Below are 22,173 nucleotides of genomic sequence, written 5' to 3' on the forward strand. Positions count from 1 at the left end.
GGAGATTTCTGGCTGGTGTCGAAGAAAAAACTAATTTTTTAATTTTTTCTTAAACTAATTTTGAGAAAATGGCCTTTAAAGATATGTATTATTTTAATTTAAATCTACAGACACAAACAGATAAGGCACAATAAAATAAAATTTATTTCCACTAATCTGAAGCACGTAATTAAGTCAGTGCACTTTTTTGCATGTAGTGTCTTGCATTAATTTACAGTTATTCAAGAATGGTTTCATCAACAATTTATTAATTGTTCAACAACCCAAATAAATTTTGCCTAGTAAATCTTTGCTTATGAAACTTTAATTTATAATATTTATAAAGTATTTCATTTATTGTATTTAATTCTATGCAACATTCATGTAATTGGTTTTCAAACTATTTGATACCAGCTCTGCTTGGGTTTCTTGCACATGAGTTCTTACAAAATTTTCAGGGAAAGTCTCACAACATCTTATGACAATTAAAACAACCTAATAATCAAAACCTAATGATCTCAAGTTTCAAACAAACATGTCAAAGCAAACATATAAAGCAAAGGTAACCACACCCTCCAACATTTCGCCTCATTCCATTTCCTTTATGGAATGTTATTTCTGAGATCCTTAACCAGAGGTGATTCCAAGTATGATTAATATTTACTAGCCTCTTAATAGCAATGATCAAACACACTTCCTATACTTTAGCACACACACGAAAGTATTTCATTGGGAATTAAACTAAGTGCACTGCTCACTAAAACTCTGGCCTTGTGGGAAGCAGACTAGATCAGTGCCGTGGTGTTCTTCATTTGCCAGACTCTCAAACAGAATTGATTTGGAATGCCACAATGCTACTTTTGTTCCACAGAGAAAAATGCCCACAAAATGTTGCCAAATACGTTGCTGGATCAACATCTCTTCAACATTCTGGAGCTAAATTCTCAGACAGTCCAAAATTATAATTTGATTAGCCTGCCCCATCTCTAAAATCTGATTAATTGATAACAATATTGTACCAAAACTAACAAAGATGTTGATCCAGGAACATGTCCTACAGCAAAATGCCCAACAAAATCAGTTAAAAAAAGTTTTTAGAGCTTGTAGTTCATGTCTATTAGATTTGTAATAAGTTAAAGGCTATTAGATACGTGCTGCTCCTAATTCCTTTTGCGATAGGGATTACATCAACACAGGAAAGAAAACTGCTAGTCCAGCCCTTTCATAGTCATTAAACACACAATACATTGCCACTGTCTGAGAGACAAACAACCTAAGCCTAATCCCACTGATATAAGAGGTAAACTGAGCAATAACTGTGTTTTACTCTGATTAGCCTATATTAATGCCATAACTAGTGCTCTTTCAACACAGAAACAGGTCAACAAAGAAACATCAGCATAATGGTGTTCTTATGAGATCAGTAACATAAGCTACATGTCAAGGCCCAAAATATTTGCTTTTTCATCCTGTATCTTCAACATAATGCTTCTTTTACTTTGGTAATCAAGGTATAGTTGTTAGAATAATAAAAGGAGAGAGAGATCCTTATAATACAACTCAGTTCCTTTGACTTGGTTTGAAAGCATCTCAATGTCACTCTAATGTAATTTCTCAGTATATCGTAATATCACAACAAACTGAAGATGGTGATTAATAATTGCCAGCATTTGACAACATATTTATATAATGGGAGTCAGAAATGATCAGGGGTTGGAGGTAAAATCTACTATAATGTATGCCATTCCAGATTCTTTAAGGGACTGTAGTTCATTCCCATATATTGGGAAATTAAACTGACAAAGTATGACAATGATTTAAAATGGTTAGAAGAAAACTCCTTCATAAAAGACAAAGAAAGAATCTCTGCAAAAATCATAGGGAAATGAAAATGAAAAAGTTATGCAATGAATGAAAGACCCACATGACGTCAGCAAGACAAATTTGCATGAATGTAAATTTCAGTGGGAGTTATGTTCCTCTTTGTGTTCACCTTTAGATTTTCTCCAATGCCTTTCTCACAAAAAAAAATAAAAATCTAGAATAACTGGAAATGCATGAAATTTATAGCCCAACGTGGTGATAAAGAGCTGTAAGACCATTCTATTTATGTCTATTTACTTCCAGTCATGTCTTTATACAAGAACTGCATTTCAGTAACTAACAATCATTTATTCATCCAGCACTGCGAACCAAACGCCTCCGTTCCACCCCTCATGGCATTGTAGAGCAGGTCTGAACACAGCCGTGAGGGTGTGTTTGAGGTGCATGGTATTACAGTGTCAGACAGAGAAAACCAAGATTAACATGGTTCACTATTACCCTGAAATGCAGCGACTACTTTAAACTGTGACATCAATACAGAAGTGACAGGGAATAGACGTGAATCTAACCAAGAGAAAGAACTGATGCAAAACTGTGTGTTGAACTCTGCATTTTACTGAATGGCAAGTCACTTTGAATCCATTCCAGGAGGTCAAAACTCTTGAATTCTATAAGCTTATATACTTCTTTAGTCACACAACTTGTATTTGATTAAGGTGGGAGCAAGAGTTCAACACCACACTGTTTGGCGTATGACTCAATTGAGCAGTTGAAAAACACTCACTTGTCCTTGCCAAGAGTCTCGTAGTCTTTCACAAGCACATCAATATAGGAGGAAGTATCAAGAGGAACACCTTTTAAATCAAACTCAAGTGTCTAAAGGGGAAAAAAGAGCATTCAAAACTTCAAAAACTCACACAGCCACTGGAGAAATGTTAAACTGTGCCATGCACAAGGTTAAAATGCATGCAGTCATAGGCTCAGGTTAATATGAAATGAAAAACAACACATAAACAAATTATTTTAAAAAGTTAAAGAAAACAAAGACAACAATCAAATAAAAAATACTTTGCATTCAGTTTTTATGTCATACACAGCAACTTTAATCCCATTCATTTGCAATTAGCGTTAAAGTGTTTAAAACAAAAACTCAACAGACCTCATTCCACACTGGGTTCACTTCATTGCTAATGGACTTGGTTTTCTTCTTTTCGTCTAAAATTATACGAAAGCCAACAGGTCAAAACTAACAGTCGGTGCCGCTATTTTGCAGTTAAATGGCTATACATGAAACCAAACAGGATTTCTTACCTTTAAACACCACAGATACGACGGGGTCTGGGCTGCCCAGTTTCTTCTTGGGCAAACCCGCCGCAGACTCCACTGCCACGCGCAACATGACAGTAAAAAGGACAACACGCTTTCATTCAATGCACTTTCATAGCGATGTCTCTCTGTATGTGTGACTGTGGGCTCAATGCAGTGCCTTTATCCTTTTGAGTTTGTTAAAGGGTGTGGACTTCACTGACACTATGTGGCAGACTGCCTAGTGCCTACCTGTTCAAGTTAACTTATATTTGCAGAAGTGATGCGCAAATATTGGCTTTATGAAATTATTTTTGATATAACAAAGAATATTGCCTGCATGCTTGCCAAAATACACGTAAAATTATAATCTCAGTCATTTAAAGTTTGAGAAATGAGACACAAGCGCCACCTAGCGGTGCATTGAACAAATCACATAGATCAACTTCGTGTTGTACACATCAAACGAACATACTGTCATATTGTAAAGGATTTGGGTGTGTTGTATGTTATGAGGGATAAGTAATTGGACAGCATTCATTCTTCTACTACCTTCTCAGAGAGCCTGGGTTCAAATTCTGCACACTTGAGTAGATTTTTGTGCGGCTTCGGCTTGATGGCATCACACTCCTCAAACCCGAACTTTTAGTTCCAGTCCTCGAATTTGATTGGCCGAGCGGAGTCCCATATGGGCGGAACACTTCTAATGTGTGTATCACTCCGCTTGCGCCTGTAACGCGAATAATCCACTCAAACAATTTGGTCAAATTTCAGATATCGGATTGGATTTTAATTATGATAATTAATGATTTTTGAAATTTGATTAGATGCCATAATCCAGTTTTGGTTTTGATATGGATCAAACCTTCAGCACGTGTTGTCCTAAACATTGTAGTAGAATTAGGATACCTTTGATCTTAAAAAATAATGATAATACAAAAATCCCAAGAGAAGGGTGGATTTCAGGAACAAAATTTATAAAACTGAAAACTGGTCAAATAACGCAACGTTTGTATCACTATATACACACATTTATAGTTCACACTTGATTTAACTGTTAGATTGATAAATTAGATAAAGTAGAAGTAAGCTATTTAGCCTTTAAGTACAATAAAGATTTTGTCCCATTAAAATAATCCCCCAAACAGCTGTCAAAAATATTTATGATGTTCTTTACATAGCCAGTCACCAACATTGTCATATGTATTCCCAGTTCGAGCACTGGTAATTTGGATTTGGTAATCTGGAAAAGTTTGAATCTGGATCATCCAATCCCATCCAATACTTGTCAGAGACACATTCAAGTATAGCATCATGTAAATACTATGAGCACACTGTGGCTACACCTTCTCTTCTTAGTCAAAATAAGTTTATGAAAGTTACCTGGGTTTAGAATAAGAGGCGGAGAAAAACAAATAAAGAACAAAAGACAAAGCTACATTTTTACTTTATTATATTGGGTTTTCAGTCAGGTGGAATTTGTATAAGACCATTAAATACATTTCTAATAGTGAGGAGAAATTCTTAAGTGCTTTGTTACAGCACCATGTAATAGTACACTGAACACAGAAGATTTTAATATGGACAATGCTACGAAGCAGTCTTCTGGCTCCTTTCAATGGCCATTCGCTCCAGTCTCTCTGTGTAAAAGCCATTGAAGTCCAGCCTATAAAAAATATCTCATTATTCACAGCACCTTCAAGACTGAATTTAAATGAGGATTGTCTAAGCTCTTCAATAGTAAGAGATTTCAAAAGCTTGTGCTAAACATTTCTATTATCACTATTAAAAGGATAGTTCACCCAAAAAAAGAAAATTTTGTAATAAATTATTCATCCTCATAAGATTTCATTAATCTTTGGAATGCAAATGAAGATCTTTTTGATGAAATCTGAGAGCATTCTGGCCCTCCATTGAAAGCTACACAACTATCACTTTGATGCTTGAATAATGTGAATAAGAGCCTAAATTAAATCTGTTCATCCATCATGTAGAAAATTTTGACTAAACCGCTCAATTCATATGGTTTAGTTTTACGATCTCTTTATTACGATCTCTTTATGAACTTTTGAAGTGTGTGTCAAATTGTCAGTTGTGAAGCTGTCTATGGAGGAACAGAAATTTGATCAAAAAGATCATTTGTTTTCTGAAGATTAATGAAAATCTTACGGGTTTGGAAAGGCATGAGGTTGAGTAATTAATGACAGAATTTTCATTTTTAGGTAAACTATCCCTTTAAGACCAGGTTAAATCAGGAAGCAGTAAATACATTTTTATTTTTTATTTCAGATTTACTGAAAGGTTCCTTCCACAACCCACCTGTAGATGATGTTGATCATGCTGTGTTCACAGTCATTGGTGCTGTAAATGCTGAGCTTATCCAAAAGATCCAGCAATAAGGTGCTGAAGTTACTGTCAAACTTGCTGATGGTCCCCTCAAACCCCGAGTCAGACTGGAGGGCATCCACATACTCAGCTAAGAACTGAGATAAAGACAAATAGATAACATAAAAAAAGATTCATTTGTTTGTGGTTTATTATCTTTTGGAAGATTACGGTGTGAGTGATGACACAGCCTGTTTTTAAAAAGCTTTTTTATTTTGGGTATTGTAGAATAACTGATTAAATGCCAGTGACTCACTTTAGTGGCCAGTCTTTTTTTCTCTGCCTCGTCCGTCCGTTCAGCCTTCATCTCGCTGTCTATCCTCATGCTCTGAGTGAACCGCTGCAAAAAAATCAACATGAACATCATCCTGACATTAAAGAATAAACTATATAATTAAACATTAAAACAAAACAAAAATAAGTTATACTAGAAGATTTATATTCTAATTATGTACACTACCATTCAAAAGTTAGGGGTCAGTAAGATTATTATTTTAAATAAATGAATACTTTTTTTTATTAAAGGTGCTCTAAGTGATGTTGGGTGATGTCACTTCTTGTTGACGTTCGAAGTATTGTCAAACAAAACGGAGGCTAGCTCGACCCTCCTTCCTCCTCATCCCGTCCCCTCCCCCTCCCTTCCGTGCTTCCTGAAACAGGCTTTTCAGATGTAAAATTGGGACTTTGCGTGTTCCTTCTCCTTTTCCCTCTTCTTTGCTATTTGTTCATCGGAACGTTGTCTCTTTGGTCATGTGTCGGCCAAATCAAAATTCAAGAGAATATACAGTAATTCTAACGTTAGCCGTTGTCGTTGTCTAGGACATCTCTCCTCTAGCTAACTTCCCTCTTCATACTTCTCTCTCCTCCACTCCCCCCTTCATGTGCACGCGCACTAACCCCCCAACCCCCACCCCCAAATCATTCTTGTCGGTTATTGGCTGGAACACTGTTTGTTATGTTTCGTGGTCCAGGCTGGGCCAGTTTGTTTTTGTTGCCGTTTGTGGAGCCTGTAGTGTCTACAGAGACCGCTTTTTTTACGGTGTGTTCAGGGGACAGGCAGCTAGTGGATAGTGAGGAGATGTTTGCTGTATGTGACAAAAAATGTTTCGGCCTAAAAAACGCGTGACATCGCTTTAAGCAAGAATGCATGATCAAAAGTGACCGTAAAGACAATTATAATATTACAAAAGATTTATATTTTTCTATAAGTAAATGTTACTTGAACTAAATCTGAACTTTCTATTCAGCATATAAAAATGTATTACGGTTTCCACAAAAATATTAAGCAGTACAATTATTTTAAAAATTGCTAGTAAATGTTTTTGAGCACCAAAAGAATCTGAAAGATCGTGTGACACCGAAGACTGGAGTAATGATGCTGAAAATTCAGCTTTGCATCACAGGAATAAATTACATTTTAAAATGTATTTAAATTAAAACCAATTGTTTTAAATTGTAATAATATTTCACAATATTTACTGTACTTTTGATCAAATGCAGCCATGGTAGGCATAAGAGACTTTCAAAAACATTTAAATAAATCTTACTGACAGCAAACTTTTGAATGGCAGTATATTTGCTAACAGGTTTTTAGTACTTTTAGTTCTTTCTCCAAAATGTCTGTATTTTTACCTGCATGCAGTTGGTAAACATGACACAGACAGACATGAGCTTGGAGAAGATCCGAAGCAGCTCAGGATTGGTGAGCATACAGTCCTTCAGACAGTTATCCAGGAAACTGGTGTGATGACAAAGCACGTCGTCAATGTTGGAGGCCTGAAAAAGAAAAGCATTTTTAATTCATTATATATTATAAATCTCTTTCTAAACATATATAAATCTAGACAGACAGATTGAATCATTGACTCACAGACTTCAAGTTGTTCTCCATGATGTGCCACGTGGGCTCCATAACCTCAAACATCATGTAGTACTGAATGTTCTGAACAAAGTTGAGCATCCGTTGTCTTAATGCAAAGGCAGCAGCAAACCTACAATCAACGAGAGCTACTTAATAAGATGCTGACTTGAAGATACACAGACTAAACCTAAAACTCAAAGACAAAAATGAAATGCATGTAGTCTCACCACTTAGCAGAGTGAAGTGAATATTGCTTAGCTGTTTTATTGCTGATCCACACATTACAGAGCAGCCTCTCCACATGCTTGCAGTAGAACATGTGTCTGAAGAGCATCTGGTATCTTGTCAGGGCTTTCCTGTAAAACAGAGCATTGTTTTTAAGGAGCAGTTCATTCAAATAGTCCATATTTTATTGTAAATAGTGATGTATTAAGCACAGCTCGCACAGAAGTCACTTTCAAATCAAGCAGCTTTCTGTTGGTCAACAGCAAATTCATGTGAGTTACTTGAACCTACTGAAACATCTAAGTAGGGATATAATTTGCCCTCACTGGTTAAATGTACATGGGAATGTGCGTTTCCGATTTGAAACATTTCCGATCGCGTAGTGTCTAATGTGCGACATTTCTGATCCCATGGATTCTTATCACAATGACTGGATTTCCCCCAGTGAAAATTCACCAAACAACAGTAAATGTGACCACACTTTAATTGCATGGAATACATGTTTGGAACAACATGTGAAGGGTACATGATGACAAAACAGTTCCTTTAAGAAGCACAGGGCCACAGCTGAAGCTGCTCGAAATGAAAGCTATACAGCCACATAGGAAAACTGTACCTGTTGATTATGAGAGAAAGTGGCCACTTTACGATGTAGTCGAAGGAGAAAGCCTCCAGGCCGCTAAGTGACACCTCTGTGGGCTCTGCATTAATGATGGCTTTCTCTTGCTTGGTATCTATAGCAAGGACACGTAACAGCTGGGTGATTACATCATGGGGCATCAGGTCAATCTGGAAGAGAACAATTACAATTACGTAATGACCTGTTGCCTATTTTTGGCCACTTGCACGTCATTTTCCATTCTCAACCATCCCTCCAAATAATACAACCATTTAGATGGGTGAAAATAGCCACTTTCATACACGAAATGTGTTAAATTGGCAGATGTTATTCCTTTGGACTTTTTTCTGTGTTTTCTCTTATAGGGCAGCATGATTTGTGGTGAAATTTTCTGATACACTTCTGATAAATTTATGATTTTTATTAACACTAAGTAAAAATATAAATAAAAACAAAATAATACAAATATTACTACTGTAACATTTAATTCACAGTAAAATAGAATAAAAAGTGTATTTAAGAAAAATAATATAATAATAATTTTGACATAACTGTAAAATTGCTAAACTAATATTTATGGCCGTCTTAATTTCTTCATTTTCAAATATTAAACATCATCATCAACATTTATTTTGATGGACAACCGTACAGAGCCCTAAGATGATCAAAACACCCGCGGATAATGAGCTGCTCATGTATAAGAAAGCAGTGCCACGCTTTACTCTGAAACACACAAAGCATATATATTTATTTAATTAAATGGCAGCCTTTGCAATTTGATAATTGCACTAAGCCAGGGTTCCTCAAATCTTGCCCTGGAGGGCCAATGCCCTGCAAAGTTTAGCTCCAACCCTGAACAAACACACCTGAGCAAACTAATCAAGGTCTTCGGGATCACTAGAAATCACAGGTAGGGGAGTTTGATCAGGGTTTGAGATAAACTCTGCAGGGCTGCGTTTCCCAAAAGCATCGTAAGCCTAAGAAGTTCGTAAAAACGATCGTACGACTGATCTTAATATTATGGTCTGTTTTCCAAAAGCATCGTAACTTAAGTAGCACTTGAAAATCATCGTAGATGTACGAGTGCTCTGGAATAATCGTAAATCCCCAAGTGCATCGTAAGAAGACAGAGTTATGATGTCACCTGCAGGACAACCGGCAGATTCACCATTAACTTTATTCAAGTGCAATGTGATAATATAAGGTTTTGATTGTACTTTATTGTACACTTTATTGCTCGTTTTTTTGTTTAAATGAATGTATAAATGAAATAATTAAAAAGGGCAGTTTTTTTTTATAATTTAATCTAATCATTTTAATCTAAATGAAATGAATGAACAAAATTTTTTAATAAAATATGTAATATGCTTTAAAGACTGGGAGAAATAGGGATGAACTAAAAAAAAAAAATCTGACAATGACTTGCTGACATGCACGAAAACCAGCCATGTATTAGGCATTTCTTGGGTGGCCATCATGTGGTCCCATGCCATCTTTGTCCTTCTCCTCCTCCACCTCTTCATCTTCCTCCCTGTTAAGCAAGGACACTCTCAAAAGTCCTGACTACAACTACAAACCTTCTCAAACTGCTGAGGTGTTGTGGCTGCAGTGTGGACAACAGAAGATGGAGGCTGAGGCCTGGGAGGGTTGTTTGGAGGACTATGAGATGTTAGGGTGCTGGGAGATGGCAGATGAAACTGATAGTTCCTCTGAGCATGAAGGACCTGATCAGAGTCAGGTTGTGTAACCCCTACTCCTCCATGGATGTCAATACCACCACAAATGCCATCTGAAGCACTTGTGCCAAGTAGTGACAAGACCTTTTCTACCTCCGCTGTGAGAAGGGGGGATTCATTGGGCCCACCACCTGTTTTATTAAATGTTGTCCTCTGCAGAGCTCTTTTCCTTTCAGCAAGGTTGCAAAGTCCTGCCACTTCTTTCTGACTTCCTTCCCTGATCTTTTAATGCCCCTAGTTGCAGTCAGTTTTGTAGACAAATCTACATTTTATGTTTACTTGTACGACCGCCCTTAAACCTGCTGAAAATAATATGTTTGTATAGCTCCACCTCCACTAAAATGACATTAATCTCCTCTTTTTGAAAAATGTCTTTTCTCAGTTTTTTTGGTTCAGCCATTTTGTTGGTGTCTCCACCCGTAGGTTTGTGCTTTTATAGATTATTGGCCTCGTAGAAAATGCACATCAGATTAAAACAATTAGGCTAAACATTTCAAAACACAAACGTGCTACAGTTACTAGCCATTCTACAAGGTGACATTTCAGCACTGACATACGGACAGCGCCTCTTAAGTAGCACTTAAAGCACAGCTGCGTGCGATCGGCTGATCGTGCTAAGTGAAATGAACACGAACGTTCGTAAAGTCGCTTGTAGAAAATGCTCGTAAATTCTGAGATCCATTGTAATCTGGAAACGCAGCCCAGGGCAGTGGCCCTTCAGGACTGGATTTGAGGAACCCTGCACTAAGCTATATCACGATTTCAGTTTTATTTTGATATCATGCAGCTGTAGTTTCTTGTGTCGGGCCCATAGACTGTAAAAAAAATATGGACGTAGTGTCCGTGACGTCACCCGTAGGTTTCTGAAGAGCATTTTTGAAGCCCAAAGTGGGCGGAGCAAAATTAGCTATATAGACCAAAACCACTTTTTGTACCAGGCTGTAAACATATTTTCTTCTGCTGTAAAGTTGGGCATATTAACACGGGGGTCTAAGGGATTGACTCCCTTTGGAGCCTGTCTCTAGCGGCCAGTCGAGGAATTGCAGTTTAAGTCAAATTTAAGACAAATAGTTTGTGGCTGGAATCACATCTGTTTAGGATAACTGCCACATTAGTCATCACCATAAACAAACAAACAAACAAAATAAAAAAAGTAACAAACACATCTTTAGGTAAAAAATTAAACAACTAGAATTTGCTGTTCATTTGGATTTCTACTGCAAAAGCAAAGACGCACATCACCTGAAATCTACAATGTTATGTAGAATGCACAAACTGACAACATATGTATTACAAAAAGCTAATTTCGAAGAAATAGTTGAGAACACGGATGAGCGTTCAACCTTTAAATCGTCTTTGAAGGGGTCTGTGTTGGCAGTGCTCATCCTCAGGGCCAGCTCCAGCAGAGCCTCCAACCGTGGAGGAATGATGTCATCAACCTGCTTCTTCAGTTCCTCCTCCGTCAGGTCCATAAAATGCACGAAAAAGTCTCCTTTATCCATTAAGAAGTAATGCTTGATTGACCTGCACCACAAATGGAAGAAATAAGGTGATATTGAGATATTCAGAATCAGCACACAACTATTAAACAATACCAAATAATATTTTTGTTTTTGCACGTATACATGTTTCTCAACTGGTGGGTCATGACCCAAAAGTGAGTTGCAAGACCGTTTTGAGTGGGTCGCAGAGTGTGTAGTAAAAAAAAACAACAACTTAATTCTTAATGTTTTACGAAAAGCGAGACTTTTATTTTGAAAGACAGAAAAACAAAAAAATTGCTGTAACATCTTGCAAAGTAAAATAAAAAGTCTCACCTTAGAAAAACAAACTTTCGTGTCCTGTCAGATACATTGTGTTTGCGGCACACATTCTTTAATTTTACACACAAATGCAGAGGTGTGTGCTGAATATCAATTCACTATTTATAAAGAGCAAAAGAAATTACGAGCGCACAACGTCATATTTACACTGTCAATTTCTAAGTCGTGAACTTACCAAAAACAATACCAATAATTTAAGTAACTAGTATGTCGTGCCTTAGCTGGGAAGGATTTGCAAGCAGCATGATGTTCATTCGGATTCGTCAATTTTTTTTTTAACTGTTCCTGTTAGTAGTGTGTATTTACAACGGTAACCGTAGTTTCCATAACATTAAAGGAGAACTCCGGTCAATTTTAACATTGAGCTCATTTTATTGTACATTTGGAGTGCTGTCAATACAGAGAACAACTACAAAAATCGGTGTTGCCTACACCGTGTTATCCTCTTTTTAAAATTTGCACCCTGTTGACTTCAATGGGGCAAGTACTAAACCTGCTTTTAGCCTCTTAACATCCTTGATGTGTCATTACAAGTGCACAGAAAATGTGAGTGATTCCTTCTGAGTGAACACGAGTGGATCTGACTGCAGTAGATGTGAAAGAAATGTATAAAAATTATGTTATTTAAGCCAGCGCAAATACCTGTTTACATCCTGTTTTTCAGTTGAAGTCCAAAGTAGTCGATTGCCGAGTTCACGCGCGTGATCATAGATAACTAAACCTATGCGCGTGAACCCGGCAATCGACTACTTTGGACATCAACCGAAAAACAGGATGTAAACACAGGTATTTGCGCTGGCTTAAATAACATCATTTTTATACATATCTTTCACATCTACTGCAGTCAGATCCACTCGTGTTCACTCAGAAGGAATCACTCACATTTTCTGTGCACTTGTAATGACACATCAAGGATGTTAAGAGCCTAAAAGCAGGTTTAGTACTTGCCCCATTGAAGTCAACAGGGTGCAAATTTTAAAAATAGAATAACTCGGTGTAGGCAACACCGATTTTTGTAGTTGTTCTCTGTATTGACAGCACTCCAAATGTACAAAAAAATGAGCTCAATGTTAAAATTGACCGGAGTTCTCCTTTAACCCATAATTCCACCTTATTTTTACTTTGTATTATTTTCTTTATTTTTGATGACTGTGGTGGCAACCAATTTAGTAACTTTACTGTATTAACAAAAACTAGTTTGGGACAGCTATTTAATAGTGTATTCAACAGTGTTAGTGATATTATTACAAATGATTATTTTTTGCATATTAAGTAAAGTGTACTTGTGCGTGTGTCGACCATTTTTCAAAAAATAAATAATATTGGTTAAAATTCCTAAAAAATTTGAGTCACTCAATGACCATGGGAAATTGTGTGGTATGTATGTAGCTTGCACGTGTACCTTGAATTTTTTTTGCATTTATTAGTTTGTTTCAAAATCACAAAAGAAGCAGAGCAAACAACAACCAACTACTGGAGATGGCAACAACAACCGATGCCAGCGCTGACAACATTTGTGTGAACAACAAAATACCCACAACAATTTCAAACCTTAAGTTTTACCTCAGGCGTGAAACAAGCTCCTTTTCCTCCATCAGGAAGTCAAGCAGAACCTTGCTGGCATAGTAATATGCTTTTTCAATCTGCTCCACATATGCTCTCTCTTTAAGTGTGTAGAGAACCTCTTTAGCATCTGGACAGGTAACGTCACGGCCGCACTCTCGCACAACATTCAGATACTTGCCTGAAATTTGAAAGAAGTTAGGACTGTTCATGAAAAAAACGCATTTAGTCACTTTTCAAGCTGGGCACTGAATCATTAGAAATTGTTAGAATGTTTTCATACCATTGTTCCAGAATTGCTTTCTAGTAGACACAAATCTTATGCTGTATACAATCTACATTTTGGTACTGAGCTAATGCTTTGTATAAAAATGCCTCACCTGTGTTTAATATCTTATCTGCCATTTTCTGAAGGAATGATGGGATCCTATGCTGGACGATAGTGTATCTCTGATCCCAATATTTGTCATTATAATCCTCCTGAATCTTCTCTTTTTGCAGCTCATGCTCCTCAACCATGAATTCACTATGAAAGTAAAAAACACAGAATGTGTTGAAGTTTATTTCACTTAATTTAATGTGGTACAATGTGGTCCAATCAAATGTTTTTTCATGGTCAGCAAAATTCTGAATTTAAGAACTGGCTGCCTTTAAAGCCATGAGTGTGAATTTCATTTGAATTGCCCAAGATCTACAGGATGCTGAATTGGAATTTAAATGGGATGACAGGGAGCATCAAAACTAATTTTTATAATAATATATATAATATAACATAATATAATATAAACTGGAGTATTCTCAAATTACCTGATATATGAAATATAAATTAAATACAAATTTCAATAGGTGGCATTTCATAACATATCTTACTAATGTTCTCTAATGTTTCTAGAAATACTCAGTTATGAGTGAAACACTTCACAGACTGTGATGATGTGTTTTCGAGTTATTAACATCGAAAAATATAGCAAAGTTTTTTTTTATATTTAGATTTTTTATAAATGTAATGTACATTTATAACACTATACTTTGTGTTATTTTACCTTAGCATTAAATTTCAGAAATCTAATTAACTCTAACTCTAACTGATTTAACTCTTTAACGGCTAAAGGAACTAACAGCAAGTTTGACATCTCAAAATCACAGAAACACTATATTGGATTTTTTTTCTTTTGCTTTTAAAGCAAATGGGAATGCAACAAAATAATATTTGTTGTAGTTTCTATTCACCACTAAAAAAAGTCTACCCAACTATGATGACTTCCGCTTCTGAGAACCCCAGAAATGTGAAAAAGGTCCATATTGTGTATAACATGTTTATTGGTAAGCCATACTAACAAGTGAAATGCATTAACAACAACCACCCTTACAGCAGAACACATTCAATTCAAAATGCAGTTGGAATTCTGCATCCTTTGCAACCTCAATTCAAATTCAGAAACTGTCATTTAAAAGGTGTTCTCAATAGAGTTCTAAACATCTCAAAGCCCTGTTGGTCAGGGGGTCACACTGTACCTGTATGGGTCTTTAATGATGCCCCTATAGATCCACTTCTCAAGTATTTCAAAGTAGGGGACGCTGGCTGCTTTAGTCAGATAGAGGCAGAGCTCTTGAGCCTGGCTGTCTCCGGTGTAATTGAATGTGCGATCGTGAAGCAGGCTGAGGGTCGAGCCACCCATACATTCACCCTTGTCAACAGAGGTGGCTGCATTAAATAGACCAGGGAGAAAGCACATTAGCATGAGCATGTCAACAATGCTATTTATTTACTTATGTTGGTTATCTATCTATCTATCTATCTATCTATCTATCTATCTATCTATCTATCTATCTACTAACCAGCACCTTCAGAATGGTCAGTCAGTGCACTCAACTCATACTATTTTTTTTTTTACGTCAGTTTAATTTAAGTTGAAATGACTTATACAGCCAAGTTGATTGTACTAAAATTGTACAGTGTATTATGTAAAGCATATTTATAATGCTAGCAATTTGCTAACAATATTGTAATGACATGCTAACAACATGCTAATCCAATGTACTGAGACATTCTAGCAACAAGCTAAGACGTGCAATCAACATGCGAGCAAAATGTTAAACCATTCTAGCAACACCCTAAAACAAGTTACCACCATGCTAAAAAAAACATGTTAGAAACATGTTAAAGCATGCTAGCACAATGTTAAAACATACTAGAAATATGCTAACAATATTCTAAAACATGGTAGGAACATACTAGCAACATCCTAAAACATGCTACCACCATGCTAAATCATGTTAGATTTTTGTATGCCTAGCCATCCAACTTAAAACTTTATTTTAAACTTTTCAGATAAGGCTTTTGTCAAGCCAACATCAAAGTTTGTCCTGACCAGAATTCTGTTGCAAAAGGTAATGAATTAAGAATGAACATGAAAAATATATTATGACAATTTACAAATGAACTCATTACTCCTGTTGACACATCCAAAATGCTGAGCGCTGCTCTTTTAACAGTAACCACACATGTTGAAAGCTTTACCAATGGAGGCCAGGATTTCCATGGTGCGCATGGTGGGCTGTATGTAGAACCAGAGCTTCTGCAGGGAGAGCGTGCCCTGTCCGTGGAGATGCTCCAGCTGCGTCACCAGGATGAGGTATTCCTTCATCAGAGTCCTCATGGCTGCAGTCAGAGCGTGATTCACCTGACCGTACTCAAACGATGACTTCTCCTCTGTGAAGCTGGCCGTGGATTAAGCAAATGATTAGTGCAAAATTTGATCATGAAATATCAAATATCTTTTCAGAGAATAATTTCACTGGGCCAATAAAATCCCCTGACATTAACAAATCTGGTTTAATATTGGTGTAAACACATGACTAATATATCTATTAACCGTAATATCGTTCACAGACCGTGTGATAGTGGAGTAACAAGACGCGACCGGCAATATTCGGTTGACCAACTCTTTGACGGACATGTCGAGGGAAGGATCTACTATGAAGGAGCGGCTCTGTCTGCCAAGTACAGGCTGAGCTGTGATGTCTCTCCCATCCACACCAATCAGCACGAAAAGCAGGTCCTCAACCAGAGCTTGTTCCTGTGCAGCCAGCGGCATTGTACCTGAAATTAAACTTGTTAAAGTCACCATGAAATCAATTCAATTTGACAATTCTTATTTTTTATATAACATTACAGTGTTTATTATAAATGATTGATTCGAGCACATCTTTATTACTTTTTTTATTTTTATTAATGTGCCTTTTTAATCAAAAACATTAATTTCCCCTCCTCATGCAACAACATAGGCAACATAGGCGAGACAATAAACCCTCTTTTCCAAAGTCACTCACAGGAAATACAATTTTATTCACCTCTAAAAATATAATTGAAGCAAACACTGATATCTTTAAAGGGTAACTCTCGCCAAATTGCAACCTAGGCTATTTTTGTTAATCTATCCAAGTCAAACATTCGTGTAAAAGCATAATTAGAATGGAAACGCCACTTTTAAGATTGACCGTATTTTTGTTTTCGGTCAAAATGCCTTTTGAATGGGAGTGCATCAAAATCGCTATTTTTAAAACACTAAGGAGCCTCGACAACATGAAACTAGGCTTGAAGTATCACCAGGGGCTCTACACATGAACTTAAGCATTGACAACATTGTTTGTGAACAAAAAGTTTACTAAAAAGAAACGTTTTGTACGACTCACTTTATCAGTTAGTGTTTCCGGTGGCTGGAATTTTGTCCGTCAAAAGTAGTCGATCTCCGAATGCAACGTAACATGAGGAGAGTAAAGACGGAAAGCTCAGTTCATTACGTTGCATTCAGAGATCGACTACTTTCGACTTCTATCGACACTCCCATTCAAAAGGCATTTTGACCGAAAATGAAAATACGGTCAATCTTAAAAGTGGCGTTTACATTCTAATTATGCTTTTACACAATTGTTTGACTCGGGTAGATTAACAAAAACAGCCTAGGTTGCAATTGGGCGAGAGTTAACCTTTAATGTGTGCATTTTCTGAGGAAACTGTGAACATGTTTAATACCTGAAATTGAACCTGTCTTAAAGTGCCCCTATTATGTACCTATATACTACCAGATGCTATTTAGTGTGTTATATAACTGTTTGTGAATGTAAGTGCCTGATAAATGGAGTTAACTTCCTTAAACGAGTTATCAGTAATTCCATTCCTACTTCTTGCACAAACCTATGAATGTTTGTAACAAATTTGCATAATGCCAGCCTATGGTCTTTATTGGCTGCTTACGAACAACATCTACTTTGACCAGTCCTCAAACACTGTATATGTAGCTGAGGCCTGGAAGAGATTGGTTTATGTCGTTGACATGTCGAGAAGATACTGTTTTCTGCATTGCGAATGCAAATCCACTTTACTTGACGGTAAAAGCTATGCCATCTTTACTGTTTGTATCACTGTGTATACAAGTGCTGAGGAAGCCTCCGGAGCTGAAATTCAGATATGATAATGGGTGTTTCTTTTCCAACACACGCTATAAGCTGTAGACAAATCACAACATATTGGACCATCTGACCAATCAAAGCAGAGTCGGCTCTCAGAAAGGAGGCGCTTAAAGAGACCGAATCCTTGATCAAACCATTTCAGACAAAAAATGGTGCTGAAATGTATATTACGAGAAAATTAAAGTGTTTTTTGATCTTGGATTTATGTAAACATATTGAACAATCAAAATGCAGCAAGATAGTAGGGACTGATTAAGTAATATAATCTATAATATAGATATAATCTTCTAACAGAAGAAGCAGTCGAACAACAGGAGAGAACATCAGTCTGTGAGTGTTTACTTTTCCCAGTAGATTTTAGCACGGTTCTTCATTGCTTGGAAACTTTGTTTTATTTACTGTGTTTTACTCTGGTGGTAGCGATCACATTTTAAATGGTTGATTACAACGGCTGATTTTGAATGTGTGGTATTGTGTGCGTTATATCACTGTATATGGATTTACACAGTGTCTACAAAGCAAATTGCCCTCAAGAACAATAAAGTAAAGAAATCACAGCAATTAGCAAACCAAAACGATCCAATTAATTCCAGATTGACAAAATCAATTCCTGCCCTTCATTCTTTTTGCTCAAGAAGCTGTTTCACTTGGATAATCATCACAAAGGGGAATAAAAAAAATAATCACAATGAAACTTATGTTTCATCATGCTGTCTATAACCAGATTTGGTGTCTACTGTTTCTTCTGTGATACTGAAGTTTAAGTGAAATCAAAAGTTTCCATATTATCCATAATCTCTAATCAATTTCTGTAACAATTCCCTATTCATCTAGGGCTCTAATTTTGGAAAGGCCTGTCACATACCAACAGCCACCACGGGATCTCCCACAGGGGTGGGGCTAGTGATGAAATCCCCAATCAGTGCGGGCCGGTCATACACCCAGTTTGGAAACACAGGGTTCGGCTGAGTGGGGTTCTTCTTATTGTGTCTGTCTCTCAGCATTTTACGGATTACTTCAGAAGACTGTGCAGGAAAACAAAACCATCGTTAATTGATGCAATGTACATAATTAATGGACATTAATATCATCTTTGCGTTTCGTCATAATACCTGCGGCACACTGGAGCTGGCTGTGACATTTCCCAGCTTTTTCCGCAATTCCTCCAGTTCTTGCATGGACATTTTGCTGTTGGTTGCAGGAATGCTGTACGACGTGGTGGTGCTGGATGCTGCATTTGCAGACATTTCTGATCTTTCTTTGGCATTCTGCTGCAGGAACTTCAAAGTCTGAAGAGTAGAAGCAGCCATGGCTTAGAAAAAATGTCTAGATCACAATTCCACAATACCCCAACATCAGAAGAAAAAAAAGCCTGGTTTTAGTTTCTAACTTTCTAAGACTAGTCTTACAAGTTAGTCATAATTTTTTTCTTTAAGACTGTTCATACTAATGGGTCATACTACATCTTAAAGGGATAGTTCACCTAAAAATTTAAATTCTGTCATTAATTACTCTAACCCTAACCCTAACCCTCATGTCGTTCCAAACCCGTAAGATATTTTTAATCCGTTTCCCTCCGTTGAGAGCAACGCAACTACCACTTTGATGCTTCAAAAATGTTCAGAAAGAAAAAAAATCCTTATGAATTGAGTGGTTTAGTCCAAATTTTCTGGAGAGACTCCATCAATTTATATGATTAAGATGTTTAATATAGGCTTTTATTCACATTTAAACATTGATCAGTGAACATAAACAGAAGCTCAACCGAAACTGCTTGGCGCGCGAGAACAAACCTCATTGGTTCTTGCGGAAGCTCAAACGTGCTGCGTAACACGAGAATGAACTTCATTGGTTCTCGCACATCAAGCAAAAATGCTTGAGCTTCTGTTTACCACTCAATTCATATGGATTAGTTCTACAATCTCTTTATAAACTTTTTGAAGCATCAAAGTGTCAGTTGTGTAGCTGTCTATGGAGGGACAGAAAGCTCTCAGATTTTATCAAAAAGATCTTCATTTCTGTTGCGAAGATGAACAAAGGTCTTATGGTTTTGGAACGACATGAGGGTGAGTAATTAATGACAGAATTTTTATTTTTGGGTGAACTAACCCTTTAAGACACTGTCTAACATGGCTATGTTTATGCAACTGGTCCCTGATTTTTTTTGTTTCGACATTTTCATGACAATTAAAGTCACCATGAAATCAAAATGGACAATTATTGTTTGCTTTTTTATGGAATCTTGCAGTATTTACTATAAATTATTCATTCATAGTCACATCATTACTTTTTAAAAATCAAGTGTCCTTGTAATCTGTGAACAAAATAACTTCCACTTCCTCTTACAGCATCATCTCTTCTCTGATGATGTGTTTACTGGCATGAGGGCGGAACAACCTGTCACTCACAAGATCTCAGCAAACCACAACCATCCAACGATTTGATAAAACTCCTGATAAACAAAAGCAGGTCCCGCCCTAGATTTTTTGTTCTTCGAGAAGCCGTTTCAATTTGATATCCGTCACAATAGGGAAGAAAAGACAATCGTAACTTCTGTTTCATGCTGACTTTAAGTACATTTTCCCTCCAAATTCTAATTTCCATATTGTTTATGGATGTTTTACTTTTGAAGTTTTATTTTTGTAAGCCCAGTATGTGTTTTTTTATTACTGTAATACTGTTATTATATGGTTATTACAGTAAAACTGAATACAATCCATTTTTAGTTTAAATAAGCATAGATTGAAGGCAGTACAACAGATTCCATCATGCTTAATTAAAATAACATACCATCATTTATTAACATTACTGTAATGCCAATTTTGATATAATACTGTAAAAAAATAGTAATTGAATCTTAATGATCCTAAAATAGGTTTCATCTTCATCTTGCAAAATATTATTTCTTATTTTGTGTTTGAGGTGAAATTATGTGACCTAGGCTATGAATATTCTTGACAAGTTTTAGGAAGATTCAAATATTTTTATTTAGAAATTAATAATGAGTTTCATTAAACATACCTCTTTATCCTCAGTGAGTTTGGAAAGCAGATACACCAGTGGATCAAGGTTGCGTGCATTCTTTGACTTCAGTTCATCATGTTTCCTCAAGAAGTCTTCAGGTGTTTTGGAGTGTTCTGCCATTTTGACCTGTAAGACAATGTGAATTAGTCTAGAAGTGCATTCAGAAAACGTGTAACGGGAGATAAAACACGTTCACCTTAGCACTGTGTGCAGAGACTGTAGTGGTCACATATCCAGTCCTGTTCTTCTGCAGTAAATCAATGTAAACCTCAGCACCATCTCCTCCGCGGACATTAAGGAGTCCGAGAAGTTCATTAACATCATGATGAATTCTGAATTCACTCATGACTTCAGATGAAATCAGAACCTGAAATTAGAAAAAGACACACGTGAGAAAAGAGAGCAAGCTCAATGAATGAATACATCAGTTAACGTTAACGTTACCCAAACAACACTAACGTTAGATCTAGATCACCGAATTTGCTGATGGTATTTATTTACAGCTAGCAATCTATACATTCATAAACAAAACGTTTTGTTTACCAATAAAAATACCCTTCGTTATTTTACCTAGTAGTTGTCTAATTAGTCCTTCTGAACAACGCGTAACGCATTTGTTGATAAATCGGCAGCGTAACTGACAACACCATAATAATAGGAAGGAAGGCGGAAGCTGTGTCAATTTGTAAAATTCCGCCAAAAGACTTTATTTTTCAAAATAAAGGTCCTTTACTTGTTATCCGCCTTGATAAAATAAAACAATATATTTTTTGTTTGTTTTTGTTTAAAGGTATATATTTCAAATGTTAGATTTTTACAATCAGTATAGCATGTATTTTAAAATACATAATATGTTAAATGTAAATGTTATTAATATTTTAAAAACCATGGGGAGAGTGGCCTTTTCCTATTAGGCCGCTGTACGTGAGCTGTATCGTTCAGTTTCGTTCCACCAAGTGGGGCACTACTTTTTCTTTTGCTCAATATGTTCAACGTTAATAAAAGGTATCCAAGCAAAAAGTTCTCCACGCATTTTCCTGCAGTTAATGCGAAAAGTGTATTTATTGGCGCACTATATTGATTGCGTATTGAGACGTCTAAAACGGTTGAGCTCGATTTTCAACCAATCAGCATCGAGAATGTAAGTAGGTCACAGCCGAAATCAAGCCAATGTCACTACGCACATGTAAACAGAGGAGGACGTAAGCAGCGCATCTTCATCTGATAGCGGCGATCAAGCTCGATTAACACCCGTAAAGTGTATTCTTCATGTCGGAAAAGATGGTGGGAAAGGTCCGCAGCCCTTTACTGAAGTCCGATGGGAAAAAATCAAGCAATGTGCGTAGGAATGGCTCA

General features: G+C 36.6%; 2 protein-coding genes across 4 annotated transcripts in view; both read right to left on the bottom strand.

The window, feature by feature from the left end:
• myof (myoferlin) overlaps positions 1-3,747 on the bottom strand; it is a 32,089-nt gene extending 28,342 nt beyond the window's left edge. The window contains exons 1-4 of one of the 3 annotated variants that reach the window (XM_081392988.1): positions 3,661-3,747; positions 3,115-3,186; positions 2,963-3,018; positions 2,588-2,679 (exon numbers count right to left, since the gene is read on the bottom strand). Coding sequence is in view for 2 of the 3 variants with exons in the window: in XM_081392986.1 (XP_081249112.1) it covers positions 2,588-2,679; positions 2,963-3,018; positions 3,115-3,202 (236 nt within the window). In the remaining variant the exon portion in view is untranslated. Of the gene's footprint in view, positions 1-2,587; positions 2,680-2,962; positions 3,019-3,114; positions 3,299-3,660 lie in introns of those variants that run through there. The other 2 variants (XM_081392986.1, XM_081392987.1) reach the window with 2 other exon arrangements.
• Positions 3,748-4,525: 778 nt separating this feature from the next.
• On the bottom strand, positions 4,526-21,501 carry tubgcp2 (tubulin gamma complex component 2). The gene is made up of 18 exons (XM_081393719.1): positions 21,388-21,501; positions 21,014-21,184; positions 20,815-20,943; positions 18,906-19,082; positions 18,659-18,818; positions 16,216-16,423; positions 15,842-16,041; positions 14,836-15,025; positions 13,701-13,846; positions 13,321-13,501; positions 11,278-11,458; positions 8,196-8,368; positions 7,582-7,710; positions 7,364-7,484; positions 7,126-7,269; positions 5,750-5,833; positions 5,428-5,591; positions 4,526-4,774 (listed from the first exon to the last, which is right to left on the bottom strand). Exons 2-18 carry the CDS (start codon positions 21,161-21,163, stop codon positions 4,699-4,701), a joined length of 2,613 nt encoding a protein of 870 aa, XP_081249845.1. The 5' UTR covers positions 21,164-21,184; positions 21,388-21,501; the 3' UTR covers positions 4,526-4,698.
• Positions 21,502-22,173: the final 672 nt, after the last annotated feature.

This window comes from Scardinius erythrophthalmus, assembly GCF_964197995.2.
Source record: "Scardinius erythrophthalmus genome assembly, chromosome: 18".
Lineage (NCBI taxonomy): Eukaryota > Metazoa > Chordata > Actinopteri > Cypriniformes > Leuciscidae > Scardinius > Scardinius erythrophthalmus.

What these genes read in the sequence shown, in the direction of transcription:
- tubgcp2 (XM_081393719.1), bottom strand. Translation starts at nt 21,163, where the DNA reads ATGAGTGAATTCAGAATTCATCATGATGTTAATGAACTTCTCGGACTC. An exon ending in AACTCACTGAGGATAAAGAG is followed by an intron (nt 19,083 to 20,814) that starts GTATGTTTAATG and finishes TCTACTCTTCAG; the next exon opens with ACTTTGAAGTTCCTGCAGCA. An exon ending in TCACTTCACTCTGCTAAGTG is followed by an intron (nt 7,485 to 7,581) that starts GTGAGACTACAT and finishes CGTTGATTGTAG; the next exon opens with GTTTGCTGCTGCCTTTGCAT.